The following is a 21,396-nucleotide window of genomic DNA, read 5'->3' as shown; positions in this document are numbered from 1 at the left end:
AGTCTTATACAATCATTCTTGACAGCCAGGTGTGGGGGTGCACACCTGTAATCCCAGCACTCAGGAGGCTGATGCAGGCTGATGTAGGAAGATGGCTAAGAGTTCAAGGCCATGCTGGGGATGGTGGTGCACATCTGTAATCCCAGCACGTGGGAGGCTGAGGCAGGTGGATTGCCGAAGTTTGAGGCCAGCCTGGGCTACATAGTGAGTTCAAGGCCAGCCTGAACTGCATAGTGAGATCCTGTCTCAAAAAAACCAGACAGATAGACAGATAAAATTATTCTTTAGAAAATCCATTACCAATTCCATCTGTTTAACTTGATGGCTCAAGTTCAAATCTTTGACATTTTATGACAAAGAAAAAAGTATTGCTAAAATACAATCTCACAAGGACATTTCAACAGAAGCTACATGGTAAGCAAAAAAGGCAGCAAAAAGTATTTAGCTGTGTGGCTAAGAAATGTATAGGATGAAAACAAAGTTGCCATTAGACAACAAAAATGCTGAGAAGTAGCATATGCAAGCATATAGTAATTCTTAAATAATTCTCAAAAAGTCCATACAACGGCTGGGAGTGTAGCATAGCAGTAAAAACACATTTGGCACATGCCAGGCCTCAGGTTCATTCACTATCACCAAAAAAATGTACACAAAAAATGCCCTTAGTGCTGACTATGTGGCACACACCTTTGATTCCTGCTACCTGGGAGGCTGATGCAGGAAGACTTAAAGTTCAAGGCCAGGGCCGGGGATTTGGCTCAGTGGTTTCGCAGCCTGCTGCACATGCACAAGGAGCCAAGTTCCATTCCCTGGTACCCGTCCCCCCACCAAAAGAAAGAAAGTTCAAGGCCAGTATGGGCAACATAGCCAGACCCTGTCTCAAAATAAAAAGCAAGGGGCTTGGCGTGGTGGGACACTCCTGTCATTCCAGCACTCGGAGAAGCAGGGACAGAAGGATCGCTGTGAGCTGGAGGCCAGCCTGGGCTACACAGTTCAAGGGCAGTGTGAACTAGATAGTGACACTGTCTCAAAAAAACAAGACAGGGCTGGGGATTTAGCTCAGTTGTTCCACCGCCTGCCTCGCAAGCGCAAGGACCGGAGTTCAATCCCCGGTACCAAAAAACAAAACAAAACAAACAAAAAAATAAAAATATTAATAAATAACACTTAGGACCTTTTCTAATTAAAGGCACACATTTCTCTCTCTTTCTAAGGAGTAGATTATTCTTACAAGATTTTAACAGTATAGTACAACACGAATGTTTAATTTGCTTTATTCCTACTTTGCACATTCGTTCCTCTATTTCATTTGTTCATTGCAACTTTTATACTGCTAAAAAGTACTTCAAATTTTTAAAGAAACTTAATATGTACTTCCTTGTAAAAATAATTGTGACTGTGAGGCCACCTAGTGTTTTAAGAACTATATATATTTCAAATTCCTATCTTCTTGTTGAAAAAGGTCTGTTTTCACATATTACTAATATAGCAAAAAAGCTACAATATTATCAGTATATGAAAGAGCCAATTGATAAGCCTTATGTTTCTTTGAAAATTCATAATGTAAGGTGGAGGGGTGTCGGGAGGGGAAGGGGAAAGGGAAGAATGAAAAGGAAAAATCATGAGAAAGAAAAAAAAATGGAAACAAAGTCTATGTAAATAGGGAAGGGTGGTGGGGGTGAAGGGCGCATAGGTAACGGGGAAAAAAATAAGAACTAAGATACATCATGTTCAGGTACAAGCACCCAATGATGAATGTGAATGTATTGTATACCTAAAATGTACCAATTAATATATATATAAAAATTCATAATGTAAAGTTCTTCCAAACAATTTCCACTAACTCTTTTTTTTGTTTTTTGTTTTTTGGTATCGGATATCGAACTCGGGTCCTTGTGGTTGCGCAGCAGGCAGCAAAATCACTGAGCTAAATCCCCAGCACTTCCACTAACTCTTTCAAAAACCTAGGATAAGAAAAGTAAACTGCCTGATACGACAGGAGAATTAGGTATAAATTCTTAAAGAATCTCCTCAGAGGGCTGGGGATTTAGCTCAGTGGTTTCACCACCTGCTTGATAAGGCCTTGAACTCACTATGTAGCCCAGGCTGGCCTCAAACTTCTGGCAATCCACCTGCCTCAGCCTCCCACGTGCTGGGATTACAGATGTGCACCACCATCCTCAGCATGGCCTTGAACTCTTAGCCATCTTCCTGCATCAGCCTCCTGAGTGCTGGGATCACAGGTGTGCACCCCCACACCTGGCTGTCAAGAGTAATTGTATAAGACTGGCCAGGCTGGGGATTTAGCTCAGTGGTTTCACTGCCTGCTGTGCAGGCGCAAGGACTCGAGTTTGATCCCTGGTACCAAAAAAAAATAGACTAGCCAAAGAGATGACTGGTGACTACTGTATATTAGGCTGTAAGTATGACTCTCAAGGGTTAATGTGGTTCTATAGGGATATATACCTTTCATTTTTATTGACTCAGCTATTTTATAGTTGTATATGAGAGGTTAACTTGAACAAAACTGACAGTAATGCAAATGACTTCTGTCCAGGGAGATTCAAGACAATTTTAACTCCCCAAGAAAGACAATTTGATAACAGGATTTTCTCTTATATATGAGAAAAATATTTACAGCAGAAATTATTAAATTTTTTTTTTTGGTACCAGGGATCGAACTTGGGACCTTGCACTTTCGAGGCAGGCAGCAGAACCACTGAGCTAAATCCCTGGCCCCTACAGCAGAAATTATTAAAATTTAGGCCGTATTTATTAATTTGAAAGCTTAATATAAAGAAGGGAAAGGAAAACTTATAAGAAAAAAAAAAGGAAACAAAGTCTATGTAAATAGGGAAGGGTGGTGGGGGTGAAGGGCGCATAGGTAATGGGGGAAAATTCTTCCAAACAATTTCCACCAACTCTTTTTTTTGTTTTTTGTTTTTTGGTATCGGAGATCAAACTCGGGTCCTTGTGGTTGCGCAGCAGGCAGCAAAACCACTGAGCTAAATCCCCAGCACTTCCACTAACTCTTTCAAAAACCTAGGATAAGAAAAGTAAACTGTCTGATACGACTGGAGAATTAGGTATAAATTCTTAAAGAATCTCCTCAGAGGGCTGGGGATTTAGCTCAGTGGTTTCACCACCTGCTGCACAAGCACAAGGACCCGAGTTCGATCCCCCCCACCCCAGACTAAACAAACAAACAAACAAAAGAATCTTCTCAGAGAGAGTAAAGATCACCATTAATCCACATGCACAGTGACACAACAACAACTTATTTTAAGCATCTGGCTCAGGGTTTCTCAGCCTCAGCACTCCCAATATTTGGACCAGATCACTGCTCTTGGTGGGATGCTGTCCAGGCACAGGGAGGCTTAGCCGCTTCCCTGCTCCTGTCCCTATCTGTTACTAGCAGGCCCACTCTCCTCGCCTCATGCAAACACTGGTCTCCAGACATCCAAACGTCCTGAGGGGGAGGAAGGAAAAACTGTCCCCCAACCACTGACAGAGAGGATTACATGCAGCCAGGGAAACAGGTTGAACTGGTCAAAAAAGGCTTCATATAATATGCGATTTAAAAGGTGATTATACTAAGTTAATTACAGAAGGGTCACAAAGAGAAGAGCTGATGCACCAACTAAGGGTGTTAGGATTCTTGGGCAATCTGCCCTACCTCCCCAACACAGGCAAGGGGGTGCATGGAGCAGTCTACTCAGATCTCACAAACTGGCAACACAAAGAACACGGCGTAGAATGTTGCTAAACTTTCCATCTCCTTCAAAAAACTCAGACATCCAGGTTTTTATAATTACAGACATAAATGTGCTGAGAAGTAATGTAATTTTTAAAAATAATTCCGGGGGCTGGGGATTTAGCTCAGTGGCACCGCGCCTGCCTCCTAAGCACAAGGTCCTGAGTTCGATCCCCAGTACAGCGAAAAAAAAAAAAAAGAAAATCTGCAAGTCAAACTAAACATTTGGCTTCCCAGCAACTGTTTCATTACTTACTTTTTGCCAGTAGCGAGAGAGGGTGGCTGAGTATGAGGATCTAGGAAGCTGTGCCCAGCTACATGCCAACAAGGGAGAGCTGTTGCCAGCATGCCTGCCAGCTTGAGAATTACCTAACCACTGAGCGGGTTATGACTCCCGCAGACCAGTCCCCTGTGAGGCCTCTGGATCAGCTCCTGGGGAACACGGGAGCCTAACCTCTCCGCCAGGAGGAGCAAGCCAAGATGGTCCTTGAACAAAGCCTCACAACTCAGCATGCCTCCCGGGGGCAGGAAGGATAAAGTCTGCAGTTCCATTTGTAATTAGCTAGCAAGCGACCAGCCCTTGGGAAGGAAGGAAAATGCACTGTTGAGCTTCAGCACCGAAACTGCTGGGCAATTCATGTCACACCTGGCTAAAGTCTCCTGAACTGTGCACTGGAGGGGATGGGTGGCCTGATGGCTGAGGAATCCTGACCAAGGTACCATCAGCCACCCATTCCTCAAAATAACAGACTTGCCGATGTGGTGGCCCACTCCTGTAACCCCAGCACTCTGGGAGGCTGAGGCAGAAGGATCGCCTTGAGTTCGAGGCCAGCCTGGGCTACATAGTGAGATTCTGTTTTAAAAAACAAAGATAACACTTAGAGGGCACCAGTGCACAGCGTGCAGAATGCACCATGGGTCAGATGTCAGAATACAGCCATGGGCCAGGGATTTAGCTCAGTGGTTCCACCACCTGCTTCACAACCACAAGGTCCCGAGTTCGATCCCTGGAACCAAACAAACAAACAAACAAAATACGACATAGACAGCTTCACCTTCCCCATGGCACGCCACCACGGGGGAACCTGGTGCCAACTGGCTTCCCGAGGCCACACAAGCAGCCCTTGCTGCTTAACTCTGCCCTGAGGATAAGAGGAAGGCCTCTTCCTGAGCACCAGGGAACCTTCTGCACGCTAGGCCAAACTGACACCCTCCCTCCCAAAGACGCTTCACACAAATGGAGAACAGGAAACCACACATGGCTGCTCAAAGCCCTACTGTGAAACTGACCCATCCTAACTCTCCTGATGGACAAAGACAACACTTCCCTGCAGACCACCTCTCCATCACAATTTTTACTGTAGTCGCTACCAGCTGGGGACTCTGCCACACTCTAGCTATAATACATGCCCAGTGGCCTGCTGGGTAGTATCTTTAGGACTTAACAGAAGCTCCCGCCTTTCAGGAACTCCCAGCTGCTCTCCTAGATAAGATCCCAGAGCCAAGCCTGCTATGATCTTCAAGGTTCCATCTAATTTTTCAAAAATGTTGGCCAGCCAGGGATTTAGTTCAGTGGTTTTGCTGCCTGCTGTGCAAGCGCAAGACCCAAGTTCAATCCCCGGTACCAAAAAAAAAAAAAAAAAAGTTGGCCAGGTGTGGTAGCTCATGCCTGTAATCCCAGCACTTGGGAGGCTGTGGCAGGAGGACCTCTGAGAGTTCAAGGCCAGCTTGAGCTACATAACACCCTGTCTCAAAAAAAATTTTTTCAAAAATGTTTGTTCATTTACTTATTTGTTAATTTATTTATAGACTGGGTCTCACTATGTTGCCTAGGCTGGCCTTGAACTTTGACCCTCCTGCTTTAATTTCTCAAGTAAATGGAATTACAGGTATGTACCACCTTTTGAGAGACCTGCACTTTGAATTCCATTATAGGTGTATCTTTTTAAGCACAATAGGTCCTAGGGGTATTTCATCTATAGGATGAAGAAAAATCTTATCAATGTTAATCCAGCAGCCAAAAAGGCCCTTCCTTTGCTGTGGTACTATTATAGACACCTAAATTAGGTAGAAATATTATAGGCAGTCAGACAGGGCTGGGCGCTCGAGAGTCAGTGCAGAGGATGAGAACACTTCCCAACTAACTGGAGGCACATCTACTGAAGTAAGGACTTATTTAATTCTAACAACCTTATGAGTTAGATATCTTTACTCCTCCAATATACAGATGAGAAAGCTAAGACATAAAGAGGTAAGCTAGGCAGGCATGGTGGCACATGCCAATAGTCCCAGCGCTTGGGAGGCTGAAAGAGGATTGTGAGTTCAAACCAACAAAACCCAGGGTACCTACTCTTGTTGTCTGCCAAGTGGCCAACATCTGTCTTTTCACAACCTGTCTTCTTAGACAGGAGAATTAAAAAAACAAAAAAGAATGCCCTTAATGGAAGGAGCAGGCTTAATTATAGCAAATAAAGGAAAAGGAAACCCAACCCAACCACACACAAGAGTAGACCCCAACTTTGAAGGGCACACCTATGAAGGAATTATGCTTTTTCACCTAAAAACCCAAACAAGGTGGTTCTCCCAACGCTAATTATATGTCCTCCCTCTCTAAAATCTCTCCATTGCCATGCTCAGGACAGATGTCCCCACAGTGTATTTCAGCCACTCACAGTCAGCTTCCCATGGCACCTTTCCTGCTGACCCCAAGGCAGCTATTTATCAACTGTGGAGGTCAGAGGTCCAGAGTCCTCAAAACATGGCAGACAGGCGCAAGCACACCTGACCTCCTTCAAGTCTGCTGCAGGTAAGTTTTACAGACCTTAATTCCCACATGTAAACTGCAGTCCCAGGGTCACAGAAACTCCGTTTCCTCTTCTCTGCTCTTGTTTTCTCACTGATACTTCTCAGCAGCTCAAATTGTTCCACCAATGTTAGCATCTCTCTACCCAACAGTCCACAAACTCCAGGAACTGTTTTATTCACTGTACGAGTCTCGGGGATTTGAAGACTGCCTGGCACAGAGGATTCACACAGATATCTGCTGGAAATGTGAATAAACAGGAAACTAAAAAGGACACTTGTCTCTAACCCTCAGTCCTCCCCCACCTGTCAAATTCAGACTTTGACCTCAGAACTACCTGGAAGGGAGAAACTGGAGGTGTTACTTCTAAAGGGAGATAGGTTGGCAGTGTGGCAGTGCATGCCTGTAATCCCAGCACTAAGGAGGCTGAGGCAGGAGGATTCCCATGAGTTCAAGGCCAGCCTGGACTACATAGTGAAAGCCTGTCCCAAAAAACAAAACAAAACAAAACAAAACTCAACCTTGCTCCATTATAGTATATAACAGGATGTGAGCAGGATTTGTCTACAAATTGTCTACAGGATTTGTTTATGTATGTTGAACTACATATGGAGACGCTATCTCAAAACACCAAAAACCAAAAACCAAACAAAACAAATCTCTCTATTTACAAAGTTAGGAGTTACAATCCAATTACTGTTGCCAGTCACAGCAGGTACTAAATAACGAGTGATGCCAAGGTCCTAGGAGCAACCTCAAAAAATTCACAGAATGTATCCTACTCTCCTCCTTCAACCCTCATCTCCATCCCACCCCACCTGACCCTCGCCCCAAATCACTTCCCAGACAAAAGCCGGGGACTGAAAAACTAGTTGTGCATGTGTATGTGCAAGGTCTTGGGTTCAACAGAGCGCGCGAGCACACGTGCATACAAAGGTGTTATTTACTGGGGGTAAATGTGGCAACCACAACTATTAATTAAACATTCAAATCTGCACAGGTAGAACAGGCAGAGGTCAAACGAAGTGTGGGATGTCAGGACTCACAAACCAAACTGAAAAATAACGCCAGGGTCAGGACAGAGAGATGGCTGTTAGACGGGAGCGCGAGATTTAAGAGAAAGGAAAAGTTAGGCTTTGGTGTAGTGGGAAGGGCTACGGAATGGAAGGAGCCCCTCGGTCACCAATCAAGTCATGCCACAGACTGATCTCTCCCAAATTACAGAGCAAGAGTGCAGACTCCACATCTGAGAGTTCATTCGGTGGCGCTTCAAGCGATCCCAACTAATTCACCTCTTGACACACAACTTCCAGCAACCGCACTTCGGGAGCAGTCAGGCCAGGACTTGCCCCAGAAGCACCGGATGCCAGAGGGCACAGTAACCAGGTAGCCCACGTGCAAATACAAATTGGGCCCAGGGCCTCTTTCTTCGGCTGCTGGGGACCAATAATCCCTTATGGGGCCGGACGATGTCCTCCTTCCCCACCCCTGGCTACCTGACTCTCCTGCTACAAGAGTCCCTCCTGCAAAACTGGGTCCGGGGACCCCGCACACCATGCTCAGAGTCCTCGCCAACAGCCCCCAAACTTCTAACAATGACAAGTGCTTACGCGGAGACCACCTTCCCGTCCAGGATTCCCGCCGGCGCCATAGCCTTTACTAGTCCGCTGCCCACGATAGTCGCCGCGAAACCCGAGATGCACTCTGGCTGCCGCTAGACAGCCTAACCCACGTGCTCAGCGACTGCCCCCGGGAGATCGCGCTACTGCGCCTGCGCCCCCACCCAGGCGCGTCCGCGTCCGGAAAGACCAGTGTCCTTTGGTCAATTGGGGGGGGGGGGGGAAGCTGCGGACGCAAGAGAGCAAAGGAAAAAATGAAGAAAATCGGTGATGACTGGCTGGTGGAAATGATTGGCTGCTGGAAAGAGCCTGTGCGGGGCGTATTTTTGTGTGGGGCGGGAACCCGCGAAAAGGAGGCTGGGACTGATTTAGGAACCCGCGGAGATTCCAACCAATCAGGGCGCGGAGAGGGCGGAGCGAGACGATATCGCGGGAACGCGACCTGGCGGGTTCGGTAGACGCGTCTTCTGGACTAGCCTGAGTTCTGCGCAGGAGCGGTCAGGGCGCCGATGTCGAGAGCAGGTACCGTGGGTAAAGAGGACTCGGACTCGGATGGCAGTTCACACACTTATCTTATATTATCGTAATTCACTTCAATACAGTTATCACACAATATTAAGTCTGCCAATTACCACGTCCCTGTACCTGTACTGCGCAAGTCCTTATGGGAGCGCGACGTTTCCTCCCGTGGGGTCAGAGGGTCCGATCCGTAGACGAAGGGCGTCGAGTCGGCGCTAGGCTATCCGTCTCTCCGCTTGCCCCATCCTCTGGTCTCGTCTGGTCGGCGGCGATGGTCCTTCCAGCGGGATCAGGTGTGCAGATGTCTCGGTCGGTAGTCAGATCAGCAGATCGACTGGTCGACTGGTCGGTGGACAGATCGATGACTTGCTTGGAGTCTTCAGCTCCTTTTATACTATTCTAACTGAGCGTTTGTGGTATTGGTTCAGGCTTATCACACTGTCCAGTTCGGGGTACACCCTTATCAGTTCCATACTGCTTAAGGTTCTACTTTCATATCTTACGGTTACACATCACTCTTATGGTTACGTCACACTTAGGGTTACAGCACACTTAGGGTTATGCAATTCAATCTTATTTCAAAGTGTTCTCCACAGCCGATTACTGTGGGTGTTAAGCCTGGAGTGCATGGGGAGGCTTCCGACTTTCTCACACTGGCGCCGCCAGACTGGGGTCGGGGCTCTAAGTCCAGGGCCGTCTCTGAGGCGACTTAAAATCTCGGGGAGCCTGCTGCCCGGCCTGGGGGAAGCGGCCGGCCGTGTCACCCCGCGGAGCTGCGGGGGTCGGGAGGGTCCGCCCTGCCGTGGGGTTGGGGTGGAGAACTGGACACTCAGCGGCGGAAGGCTCCTCAGCTGGATGGGCGGACGCTGAATTTGCTCTTTGCACTAGGAAGCGGGCTGATCGCGCTCAACTCAGACAGCCTTCCCCAAGCTTGGAAAGAGAAGTCCTTCGGATCAGACCAGATAGCTGGGTTTCCATCAGCCTTTCCTTGGGTGCCCTTGTAACGGGCACTGCAAAATAAAACTTTAAAGATTAGATTTTTTTTTTTTACCTTTTAGAGAAAACGACTTCTCCCAATTTACTGCGGCTGAGCACTGAATCGACACCTCCCCCTCTCCTCAGCCCTAAAGTGACAGAATGTGCAGATGCTGGTTCCAGGAGGCTGGAGCCCCGTTTTCTTTTCCACAAGAAAGGGGCAAAAGAGATGAAAATGAAAATGATCTGCTTTCTCTGTGCTCCCCCTGCCCTCTGTTCCCTACTAGAAAGACCCTACATACCTGGATATGGGGAGATGGTGATTTGATGCAAATGGATCCCATTATCTCCTTGGCGCTAGCTTATAAACCTAAGCTAGCTTATAAACCTAAGTGGCCGGTGTAGCATACTGTTTCAACTAAGAACAGAGGTCATTTACGGAATTTATTTATTTTGGTGGGCTTTTGATATGTGACTTTTTCCTAAGTTATGAGAATATTTTACAGTACCTACATTTATGAAAAGACACTGGTTTTTATTTTAACCACCTTATTAAAGTATAAGGTACACACCATAAAAGTCACCCATTTTGGGCCAGGGATTTTAGGTCAGTGGCGCCATGCCTGCCTGGCAAGTTGCTTCTATTTTACCTTTTTTCAATTTTCCTTCCCTCTCTCCCTCCTTTCCTTCCTTCCTTCCTTCCTTCCTTTCTTCCTTTTTTCCCTTAAAAAAAGAGAAGGAATGAACCAAGGCCTTCTGCATGTTAAAAATGGGTTTAAAGTGCCAGGGATTTAGCTCAGTGGCACCGCACCTGCCTTGCAAGTACAAAGTCCTGAGTTCGATCCCCCATACCCCCCCCCAAAGAAATGGGTTTAAAGCTGGGCATGGTGGTGCACACCTGTAATCCCAGCACTCAGGAAGGCAAAGGTAGGATTGCAAGTTCAAGCCTAGCCAGGGCAATTTAGCAACTTGAAACCCCACCTCAAAATTTAAAAAAAAAGGGGGGGGGCTAGGGATGTAGCTCAATGTGAAGGCCCGGTATTCAATCCCTAGTAACACACACATACAAAACTATGAACTCTACCACTGAGCTATACCCTCAGCCCCTACTTTACCATTCTTGAAGTTTGCACAAGTGAACACAATAATATAATAAGAAATGAAGGCTGGAGATTTAGCTCAGTGACACCGCTGCCTGCCTCACAAGTGCAAGGTCCTGAGTTGGAGCCCCGGTCCCCCCCACAAAAGTATATGTGTATATATATAATATGAAATGATACGATAGTGAAACAATTCTGTACCACACCAACTTGCAGTCTCACGGTAAGGAAAAATGAAGTCAGGGGAAAAAAAACAATGAAGTCAGGAACCAAAAGGAGGTTAAAGTTTTTATTGGAAATGAGAAAGAAGGAAAAAGGGTCCTGGTTTCTTCAGGAGGGGAATCTGAAAAGTGGAACTTTTATAAGGCCCCGCCATCCAAAAGTTTTTATGTGTAAGTGGAACATAGGCATTGCTCAGTGCTTTTTTTTGTTGTTTTTTTGTGTGTTTTTTGGTACCGGGGATTGAACTCGACCTTGCACTTGTGAGGCAGGTGCGGTGCCACAGCTAAATCCCCAGCCCTGCTCAGTTGTTTAGTTGCCACCTATCACAGGTGGCTCTGTGAATTTAAAATGAACAATTGGAACTCAGGTTCTGTAACCCAGTTACTCAGCATATAGAGTTTAAAGGAAATAAATTTTGGACAAAAAACTAGTTATTTTGCATTTTAAATTCCTCAAAACTCAGGCTGCAACTCTTTAGTAGGGAGGAAAAAAATAACATGCCAAAAGCGGTGCCTGGTATAGGCCCAAAACATGGATACTTCATCTCTATGTCTATTGCCTTTGCTATATCAATAGACTGATTTGCAGCTATAATACCTATATACAACCCATGCAGTTCATTTATTCATTGAGCAAATAATGTTGAGCTACCACTATATGCCAAAAACACTGCTCTAGATGCTAGAGGAATACTAGCATACCAAATACTATAGTGAACTGTTCTTGCCTTAGGCCTGTATTCTGGTGGGGGAGACTGATCAATTAAAGAAATGTGTACTCTAACTTTAGAGATGGAGACATGATTATTTATATATATATATATATACATATATATATACATATATATACATATATATATACATATATACACATATATATACATATATATATACATACATATATATATATATTTTTTTTTTTTTAAGTTTCGAAGTGCTAATGCACTCATGAGTGCCTAAGGCCTCTTGAAAGCCAAGCAAGCCCTCTACTACCCTTCCCCAGCCTCAAAACATGCTATGTTTAAAAAACAAGCAAAGTCAAAAGATAGTGATGGTAGGAAGGTGGGAGACTGTTGTTTTAAAATTGTGGTGGAAGAAGTTTCACTGGACATGACTTGAGCAGAAACTTCAATGAAGAGAAGAATTTGGAGTGCTGAGAGAGAAAACAAGGATTTGATTTGAGCAACTGGCACATGAAATTGCCATTTGACCTTCCTGTGAAAGTTTCACCCGACAGGGTCTAAGGAGGTTCCTGAACTCACCCAACCCGTAGAATTAACTTACAGCTCACTGACTTCAGCTGTGGAGAAGGAATTTTTAGGACATGTCAGTAAAAGATATAAAGGGATTTATTAGATAGAAATATAAAAATTGGGCCGGGGATTTAGCTCAGTGGCACCACGCCTGCACAGGGTCCTGAGTTTGATCCTCAGTACCAAAAATAAAAAATAAAAATCATGTACTCAGAGTGCAGGCATCAAGAGAAGAACGGCTCACCATAATCTGAATCGTATTTATGGGTCTTGAGGGTGACTTTCAAGATGGGTGATCTAATGTTGGGCATCTGGTACAAGCCTGTAATTCCAGCACTTGGAAAACCGAGGCAGGAGGATTGCGGTGAATTCGAGAACAGCCTGGGCTATGTAGTGAGTTCAAAGCTAGCGTAAATTACATAGTAACACCTTGTCTCAAAAAAAATTTTTTAAATAAACCATAAAACCCCCATCATAATAGGTGTCGTGGTACATGCACATAATCCCAGCACTATAGGAAGCTGAGGTAGGAAGATAGAAAGTTCAAGTCCAGCCTGGGCAGTTTAGCAATTTTAGTGAGATCCTGTCTCAAAAAAAAGCAGGGGTGGGCATGGTGGGGAGTTGGGAACATATTTGAGAGGGCAAAGGCCTTGGATTCAATCCTTAGTACTGCAAAAAGAATTTTTTTTTTTGGTACCGGGGATTGAACTCAGGACCTTGTATTTGTGAGGCAGGCAGTGGAACCACTGAGCTAAATCCCTGGCCCTAAATATGAAAATCTGTTGCATTTGTATTGAGAGAGCTTTTTTTGGGGGGTACTGAGGATTGAACTCAGGTCCTTGTGCTTCCGCAGCAGGTGGTGAAACCACTGAGCTAAATCCCCAGCCCTTGCAAAAAGAGAATTTAAAAAGAAAGAAAAAAGATCTGCTTGTTAAACTGTAGGTATGTATGGACATGTAACAGTTTTCACACATTGTTTTTGTTTGTTTTGGGGAGTGCTGGAGATTCAGCCCAAGGTACTGTGCATGCTTGTTGGTGTAAGTGTGATAGCACTGAGCTAAATCCCAGCCTGTTTCCACATTGTTAAGTGATAAAGACAGGTTATCCATAAAATATATGATGTGATTTAATTTATGTTAATGTACCCAAGAAGGACCTTTTTATTATATTATCAAAAGTTGCAGGGCCAGGGATTTAGCTCAGTGCACCACACCTGCCTCGTAAGCAAAAGGTCCTGAGTTGGATCTCTTACCAAAAAAAAAATTTGCAGCCAGGCATGGTGGTGCATGGCTGTAATCCCAGCACTTGGGAGGCTGAGGCAAGTTCAGGACAGGAGGCTTGCAAGTTCAAGGCCAACCTGAACTACATTAGGGAGGCCCTGTCTAAGAAAATTTCTAAAAGTTGATACTTCTGGGCTGGGGATTTAGCTCAGTGGTTCTGCTGCCTGCCTCATAAGCACAAGGTCACAAGTTCAATCCTCCGTACCAAAAAAAAAAGTTGCTATTTTGGCAGGTGGTATAATTCATTGGTATAGTACTTGCTTGCCTAGCATGCTTAAGAACAATTTTGATCCACACACAATTGCTCCCTAATTTACCTTCCTGTTACTGTCACATTAACCCATTTTATTCACAGCATTTATCACCATCTAAAGCATTATGCTTTTTTTTTTTTGACATAAGATCTCACTGTGTTCCCCCAGGTGGCCTCAAACTCCTGGGTCAAACAAAATCACGCCTCAGTCATCTAGCTGGGACTACAGAAATGTGCCACTATGTCTCGTTATTTTTAAATATACTTGTTGACTATATGACTTTCATGAGAGTGTAAGCTTTATAAGAGAGTCATATTAAATATCTTGTAGAGAAAAAAATATTCCTTGTTCTCCTGGTTTAATTATCCACCACTTGTATTCCTATGGATATTACTTAATTTGTAGACAGATCTCAGCCCTGAGTTTACATTGAAATGATCTGTATAGCTTTTAAAAAATGTTGGGAGAAAGCCAGGTGTGGTGCTGTATGCCTATAATCCTAGCACTGGAGAGGCTGAGGCAGGAGGATTGCTGCAAATTTGAGATAAGCCTGGGCTCCATAATGAGTTCAAGGCAAGGCTGGACTACATATCAATAGCCTGTCTTTAAATAAATAAATACAACCAGGTGTGATGGCACATGTCTGTAATCCTAGCACTTGGGAGCCAGAGGCAGGAGGATCACCATGACTTCAAGTCCTGCCAGGGCTACGTAGTGAGTTCAAGGCCAGCCTGAACTACATAGTGAGACCCTGTCTCAAAAAATCAAAAATAAATAAATAAATGGAGAATACAGAATAGTGATCAGTATCAAAATACAGCCTCTTTAGGACCTGGAATGCAGACACTTGGAAAATGACTTGGTGAACGGAAAAAAAGCTGAGAATTGGAAGGGAACTAACAGGAAAATTAGAAGCTACAGAGAAGCTGGAGAAATGGAGCACAATGCAGAGAAAAGAACAAAGCAGTCTAAGTTCTCTGCACATACAGGAACTTCTGGGAGAAGCAATGGACCTGGTCAGCAGTGCTAGTTCTAAGAAAAGCCCACAGGTATTGTAAACTGTAAAAACTATGGGTTTACTCCAAAAGTGACTCCTTCCACACAGCAGGCTAGAGTTGCAGAAGAAATCTGGTGATCACCAGCCATGTTGCCAGAGAGTGTTTAATCAGGTGCCACTTTGGGAAGGGGTTGATTTGTTTGTTTGTTTTTTGAGACAAGATATCACTTTATAGTGGAGCTTGGCCTTGAACTCACTGTGTAGCCCAAACTGGCCTTGAACTCATGGTGATCCTCCTGCCTCGGCCTCCTGAGTACTGGGTTCACAGGCATGCACCTCCATGCCTGGTGGAGTTGATTATTTAAAACTGCGACACAGAACAACTACAAAACAACTTTACTTTAGGGTTTCTAGTGTTACCCTTCCTCAGTGACTGGGTGAGAAACAGCCACAGGAGATAGTTGCAGAGAGGGAGCAGGCTAGACATAGACCCCCTGAGAAGTTTAAGCTCAGCCTGGAAGGACATGGAGCCCTGCCCTCTGTGATGAGAAGCCAGGCCTGAGGTGTGGTTTTTCAGAGGCAGCTGGATCTTAAAGTACTGGCATTAAGACCAGTGGTCTGCTTGAATCCTCAGCCTGCTGCCTACATCCAGCACAGACTAGAGAGGTCTAATCACTTTTCCCATCAACCAACATGAGAACGACATGCTTCAGCTTGGACAGTGGCCATAGCCTGGGGTAAACAGTCAGGAGTCTGAAATGGATGGTCACTTCAAACCCATATACCATAAAACTAAGACAGAGGAAATCCATGACCAGATTCCAGAACTGAATCCTGGAAGGAAACCACTGGTTCAAAAATACAGAGGACTTTTGGGGTTTTTTTTTACTCATTTCTTTCTCTTTTTTTCCTCTTTGTCATTGCTTTTTTGAGGGTTTGTTTGAGATTTTTTTCCTTTTTCCTTTTTCCTTTCAATTTTCTCTATTTTTTTCTTTTTCCTATTCCTTTTTGTCACCTTTAATTCTATTAATTTACTTTTCCTCCTTCGCAGGGTCCTTTTTCTCACTTTTCTTTCCTCCTCATCTTCCAGTGCTTAATTTTTCAAATTTTTCCTCTGTCATTCTCCTATTTCACACCCTCTCCATCTTTATTATAACCATTAAGCTTTATTAATTTTTAGACCATTAACTATGCTATTACTGTTGAATATTTTTCTATTGCTAGTGGAGATACAGTTGTTGCATTTAATAGATATTTACTGAATGTCAATATTTGGTTTCTCTTATGGTTTATACTATAACTATAGAGCTCTGTTCTATGGTTAAGGATGGTACATTATTGGTTCTTATGGTATGTTATATCCAGTTTGTCTTTGACACTAGTATTACTGCTGATTTAGTTGCTATTGCCAGAGTGGCATAGTTGTTGGTATTAATAGGTTTTCTCTGTATGCTAATGTCTGGATTACCTTTGTGTCATTAAAATAACTGTGGACCGTTCCCAGAGAACGGGTTCCTCAGTCAATTCCTCTGCATTGTCCTTCCCAAGTTAACAGGCAGTGAGATCTTGGAACAGAGGCAAAAGGCTATAACTAACCACACCCAGAGTACATCATTGAAAAGCAGTCACTATCTAAAGAGATCTCCACTAAAAGTATCCACAAACTTCAGTGCACGTGCACATGCATGCTTGCACGCGCACACACACACACACACACACACACACAAATAAAACATAAGACAAGGTAACAAAGTGCTTCCAAAAATTCCCAGCAGTCCCAAAGCTGACCCCTGGGGCATTGAGGGAGAGGAAATTAAAAGCCACACAGCTCAATTATTTAAAATGATAGAAGAGAAGATTAAAAAACAGATCAATAAAGTGCTCAGTGACCTCAGAGAAGATACAACTGAACAGATAATGGACTTTAAAAACAAAATGATAAGTGAGTTTTCAGTAGACACAAAAAACTATATCAGCTAAACAAAATAATACAAATATATACAAAACATGAATTAAAAACATGAATGAAAAATGCTGGACATGGTGGTGCATGTGTATAATTCCAACACTCGGGAGGCTGAGCCAGGAGGATCACCATGAGTTAAAGGCCAGCCCGAACTAATAACGAGACCCTGTCAAAAAAGTGCCCATGTTAGCAAAGAATTTGAATCCATGAAAAGTTACCAAATAGAAATCCAGGAGGTTAAAAACTGTATTGATAAAGTATGGACAGCAGAAGTAACCAATATAAGGACAGTATAGAACTAAAAGAATTGATGTCAGTGACCAATTACTCAGATACGTTGAAAACAAGAGAACCTGAAAAGTAGATCCATGAACTACTAGGTGGTCCAAGAAGACTAAGATTAATTGGGGGCCAGAGATTTAGCTCAGTGGTTCTGCTGCCTGCCTCGCAAGCGCAAGGTCCTGAGTTCGATCCCTGGTACCAAAAGACAAACCAAAAAAAAAAAAAAAAGATTAATTGGAATTAGTGAAAAATCAGAAGACAATAGAGATGGCATTAGAAAAATCTGTTTACAGAAATAATAGCAGAAAACTTTCCAAATATGGGGAAAGAATCATGCAGAGAGGTGAGATATATAAAATCCCAAATAACCATAATCAGAAATAAACTTCTTGGGCCAGGGATTTAGCTCAGAGGGTCCGCTGCCTGCCTCACAAGCACAAGGTCCCGAGTTTGATCCCCAGTACCAAAAAAAAGAAATAAACTTTTCCATAATACATCATAGTCAAAATCCCAGAAGTCCAACACAAGGACAGAATCTTAAGCGCTGTAAGAGAAAAGCAATAAATCACTTATAAAAGATATACTCAGAATTATAGCAGACATCTGAACACAAACTTCAAAGGCCAAGAGAGCTTGGAATGAAGCTCTCAATCCCTAAAAGAAAACAACTTCCAACTCAAACTGATATATCCTGCAAAATTATCTTTCAAAATTGATGGAGAAATAAGGTATTTACATGACAAGAAGAACTTTAAGAAATTCATGACCACCAAACCAGTCCTCCAAAAAATTCTCAAGGATATCCTAGAAAAAGACAATGAAATTCAACATTGTCAAAAAGTTTAACAGAATGAATACACCAGGCAGGGTGAGCATTAAGCAGAAGGAAGGGAAAGGGAAGTTACTAACAGGAAAATAATCCAATGAGAGGAATAAGTCAGTACCTTTCAGTAATACCTCACAATGTGAATGATTTGACTTTCCCAATTGAAAGACATACGTAGGCAGAATGGAGCAAGAAACAACTCAATGATATGTTGTATACAAAAAGCCACATTTAATCCAAAAAATTCACAGACTAAAAATCAAAGGATGGGAAACAATATTCCATGCAATGGAAACTCAAAAATAAACAGAAGTAGCTATCTTATTTTCAGACAAAGTGAACTTCATGGCAAAACTGATCAGAAGAGGCAAGGGGCTGGGGATAGTAGTTAAGGGAACAATTCAACAAGAAGAAATAACAATTATTCAACAAGAAGAAATAACAATTATTCAACAAGAGGAAATAACTCCAGTGCACCCAACTTCATAAACACTACTGAACATAAAATATATAAATATCAACACAGCTATAATGGAGGACCTTAATATCCCACTGTCACAAAGAGATTAGACAAAAAAAAAAATCAAATATCAGAGTTGAGTCAAACCATAGAGCAAATGGACTTAATATCTGGACAGATCCACCCAACAAAAATAGAACTCATATTCTCAGCAGCACATGGGACTTTCTCCAAAATAGACCACATGCTAGCCCATAAAGCATGGTTAAGTAAATGGAAAAGAATCTATACCATGCATATTATAGTGCAATGAAAGTCGATATCGATTGCAACAGAAATTATGCAGACACATGAAAATTGTACAATGTTCTTCTGAATCAGTGGATCGCAGAAGAAATAGAGGAAGAAATTAGTTTCTAGAATCAAACAATAATGCCAGTACAATGCCAGAACTTACGGGATACAACAAAAGCAATCCTAAGTGGGAAGTTTATAGCTGTGAATGCCCACACCATGAAAACAGAATGAGCCCAGATAACCTAATAATACCATTAAGGTCCTAGAAAAACAAGAATTATCTATGTCCAAAGCTAATACAAGGAAGGAAATTCTAAGAGCAGAAATTAATGAAATTGAGACTAAAACACACAAAGGGAAGCAATGAATTAGAGTTGGTTCTTTGAAAGAATAAACAAAATAGACAAGCTCTTACCAATCTTATAAAAAAAGAAAGGGGAAAGAAACACAAATCAATGCCATGAGAAGTGAAAAAGGTGAAATTACAATGGACACCACCAATAAAGATGGCATAGTCCTATGAACAAACTAAAAATTGTTGTACACTTTGAATGGGTAAATTATAGGCTATGTAAATTATATTTCAATAAAGTTATTAAAATTTTTTAAAATGGACACCACTGAAATCCAGAATATTATTAATAACTACTTTGAGAACCTTTGCTCCAATAAATTGGAGAATCCAGAATAAATGAATACATTACTAGATACATGAGAATTACCAATGCAGAACCAAGGAGATATAAGAGCCCTGAATAATCCAATAATAGGCAACAAAATGGAAGTAGTACAGTTACACCTGGGTTCACAAATGCTTCTGTTTGTGAATAATTCAGTTTGTGAACAGAAGCATTCAGCAGTATTTTGCTTCTGCTCTTGAACTCTGCATTCGGTGACAAACATGACTGTGGCCACAATTTGTGATGGATAGAATTGAACTGTTGAGACAGGGAAGATATATTTGGTTTTAGGAGACATTGCTAAAGACATCTTTAAAATGTCACAATGTTACCTGGTTTGGGGATGCTGGAGTCTCCTTTGAGAGGTGGTTTCTGGGTTCTTTCTGTCCTGATCAAAGAATTGGTCAAAACAAGCACAAAAGGTAACAAGGTTTTACATTTATTAAAGGTAGGAAAAGAAACAGGTTCTGCAGAGCGAGTTCAAGACAACTAAAGCTGAGAATGATGGCACACAGCTGTAATCCCAGCACTCAGGAGGCTGAGGCAGGTGGATCGGCTGAAGTTTCAAGGGCCTGAACTACCTAGTAGACCCTGTCTCAAAAAAAAAAAAAAAAAAAAATCAGGGGCAAGACAAGGATGTCCACTATCACCATTCCTGTTCGATATGATAGTCAAACATTACCCAGTGCAATCAGGCTAGAGAAAGCAAAGGGGCATGTACAGGAAAATAAGTCAGATTCTCATTATTTGCATATGACATGATTCTCTACATAGAAGACCCCCAAAATTCCACCAAAAGACCCTAAAATTAATAAGCAAATTCAGTAGTGTAGCAGGAGACAAAACACAAAAATCAGTAGGGTTCCTGTACACTAATAATGAACTCACTGAGAAAGTAATGAGGAAAACCATACAATTCACAATAGCATCAAGAAAATTTAAATACTTAGGAATTAACCTAACCAAGGAAGAGAAGGACCTCTACCATGAAAAGTACAGTACTCTGAAAAAGGAAATCAAAGAGACATCAGAAAATGGAAAGATATACCCTGTTTCTGGATAGGCAGAACCAACATTGTGAAAAAAGGCCAGAGCCGGTGATTTCATTCAGTGGGACCACACCTGCCTCATTCTTGGGTAACCATTACAGCCTGTTCTCTCAAGCTTTATTCTTCCCAGGTAGCCACAACTCTATTTCACTGAATTCCTGCCACTCGCTGACCCTGTACCCCCCTGAGCCTCTCATAGGCTGTATGAGAGCGGCTGGTCTGGTCTCTAGTACAAGAGTAGTCCCTCTAAGGTTTGTTCTGACATAAACCTGTCCTCTTGAGGTTGTTCCTCTATTTCTTCTTTTTCCTAACAAAAATAGCATAGGGCCGAGGATTTAGCTCAGTGGTTCCGCCGCCAGCCTCACAGGCACCAGGTCCCAAGTTTCATCCCTGGTACCAATAAAAAAAAAAAAAACATAATATTGGCACAAAAATAGATGTGTAGATCAGCGGAGCAGAATAGACAATGGAAAAACAAATCCAAGCACATTCATCTTTCTGACCTTAACAAAGGGGCCAAACTATGATGGAGGAAAGATAGCTTCTTTAACAAGTGATGCTGGGAAAACTGCTTGACTGATTGAATCTAGACCCATGTATCTCACTGTGTACTAAATAAAATCAAAATGAATCAAAGAGCTAGAATTTTTTTGTTTTTGGCTTTTTGAGGTAGGGTCTCATTGTATAGTTCAGGCTGGCCTTGAACTCACTATATGGCTGGCCTTGAACTCATGGCAACCCTCCTGCCTCAGCTTCCACAGTGCTGGGACTACAGGCCTCCACCACCACACCTGGCCAGGGATCTAAATATTAAAAGAGAAAATTTAACCAGCTGGAAGGTAAAATAGGTAAAACTCATGAAGGCATAGGTGTAGGCAAAGAGTTTCTGAACAGAACCCCAATTGCACAAGAAATAGTACCAAGAATCAATAAATAGGATCATATCAAATTTTAAATTATCTGCACAGCAAAGGAATCAACCAATAGAGTGAAGAGACAACTTACAGAATGGGGAAATTTTTGTCAGCTATTTCTCACACAGAGGACTAAAGTCTAGAATA

The 21,396-nt window shown here is 42.8% G+C and overlaps 1 protein-coding gene and 1 pseudogene across 5 annotated transcripts in view; one reads left to right on the top strand and one right to left on the bottom strand.

Moving 5' to 3' along the window:
• Mthfd1 (methylenetetrahydrofolate dehydrogenase, cyclohydrolase and formyltetrahydrofolate synthetase 1) overlaps positions 1-9,010 on the bottom strand; it is a 59,224-nt gene extending 50,214 nt beyond the window's left edge. Inside the window, exon 1 of one of the 4 annotated variants that reach the window (XM_087195256.1) lies at positions 8,822-9,010. Coding sequence is in view for 3 of the 4 variants with exons in the window: in XM_013067731.3 (XP_012923185.1) it covers positions 6,576-6,694 (119 nt within the window). In the remaining variant the exon portion in view is untranslated. Of the gene's footprint in view, positions 1-4,010; positions 4,183-6,575; positions 6,790-8,167; positions 8,472-8,821 lie in introns of those variants that run through there. The other 3 variants (XM_004837414.4, XM_013067731.3, XM_004837413.3) reach the window with 3 other exon arrangements.
• Positions 8,869-21,396, top strand: part of LOC101702124 (uncharacterized) — a 60,055-nt pseudogene continuing 47,527 nt past the window's right edge. Inside the window, exons 1-2 of the transcript XR_015444998.1 lie at positions 8,869-8,988; positions 14,599-14,827. The product of XR_015444998.1 is annotated as an uncharacterized LOC101702124 (transcript). The remainder of the gene's footprint in view (positions 8,989-14,598; positions 14,828-21,396) is intronic.

Source organism: Heterocephalus glaber, unplaced genomic scaffold (assembly GCF_053883595.1).
Source record: "Heterocephalus glaber isolate CG9 unplaced genomic scaffold, H.glaber_assembly_v1.0 deba00001608, whole genome shotgun sequence".
Lineage (NCBI taxonomy): Eukaryota > Metazoa > Chordata > Mammalia > Rodentia > Bathyergidae > Heterocephalus > Heterocephalus glaber.
Note: the sequence above shows the minus strand (reverse complement) of the source record. Positions and strands in the feature narration are given on the sequence as shown.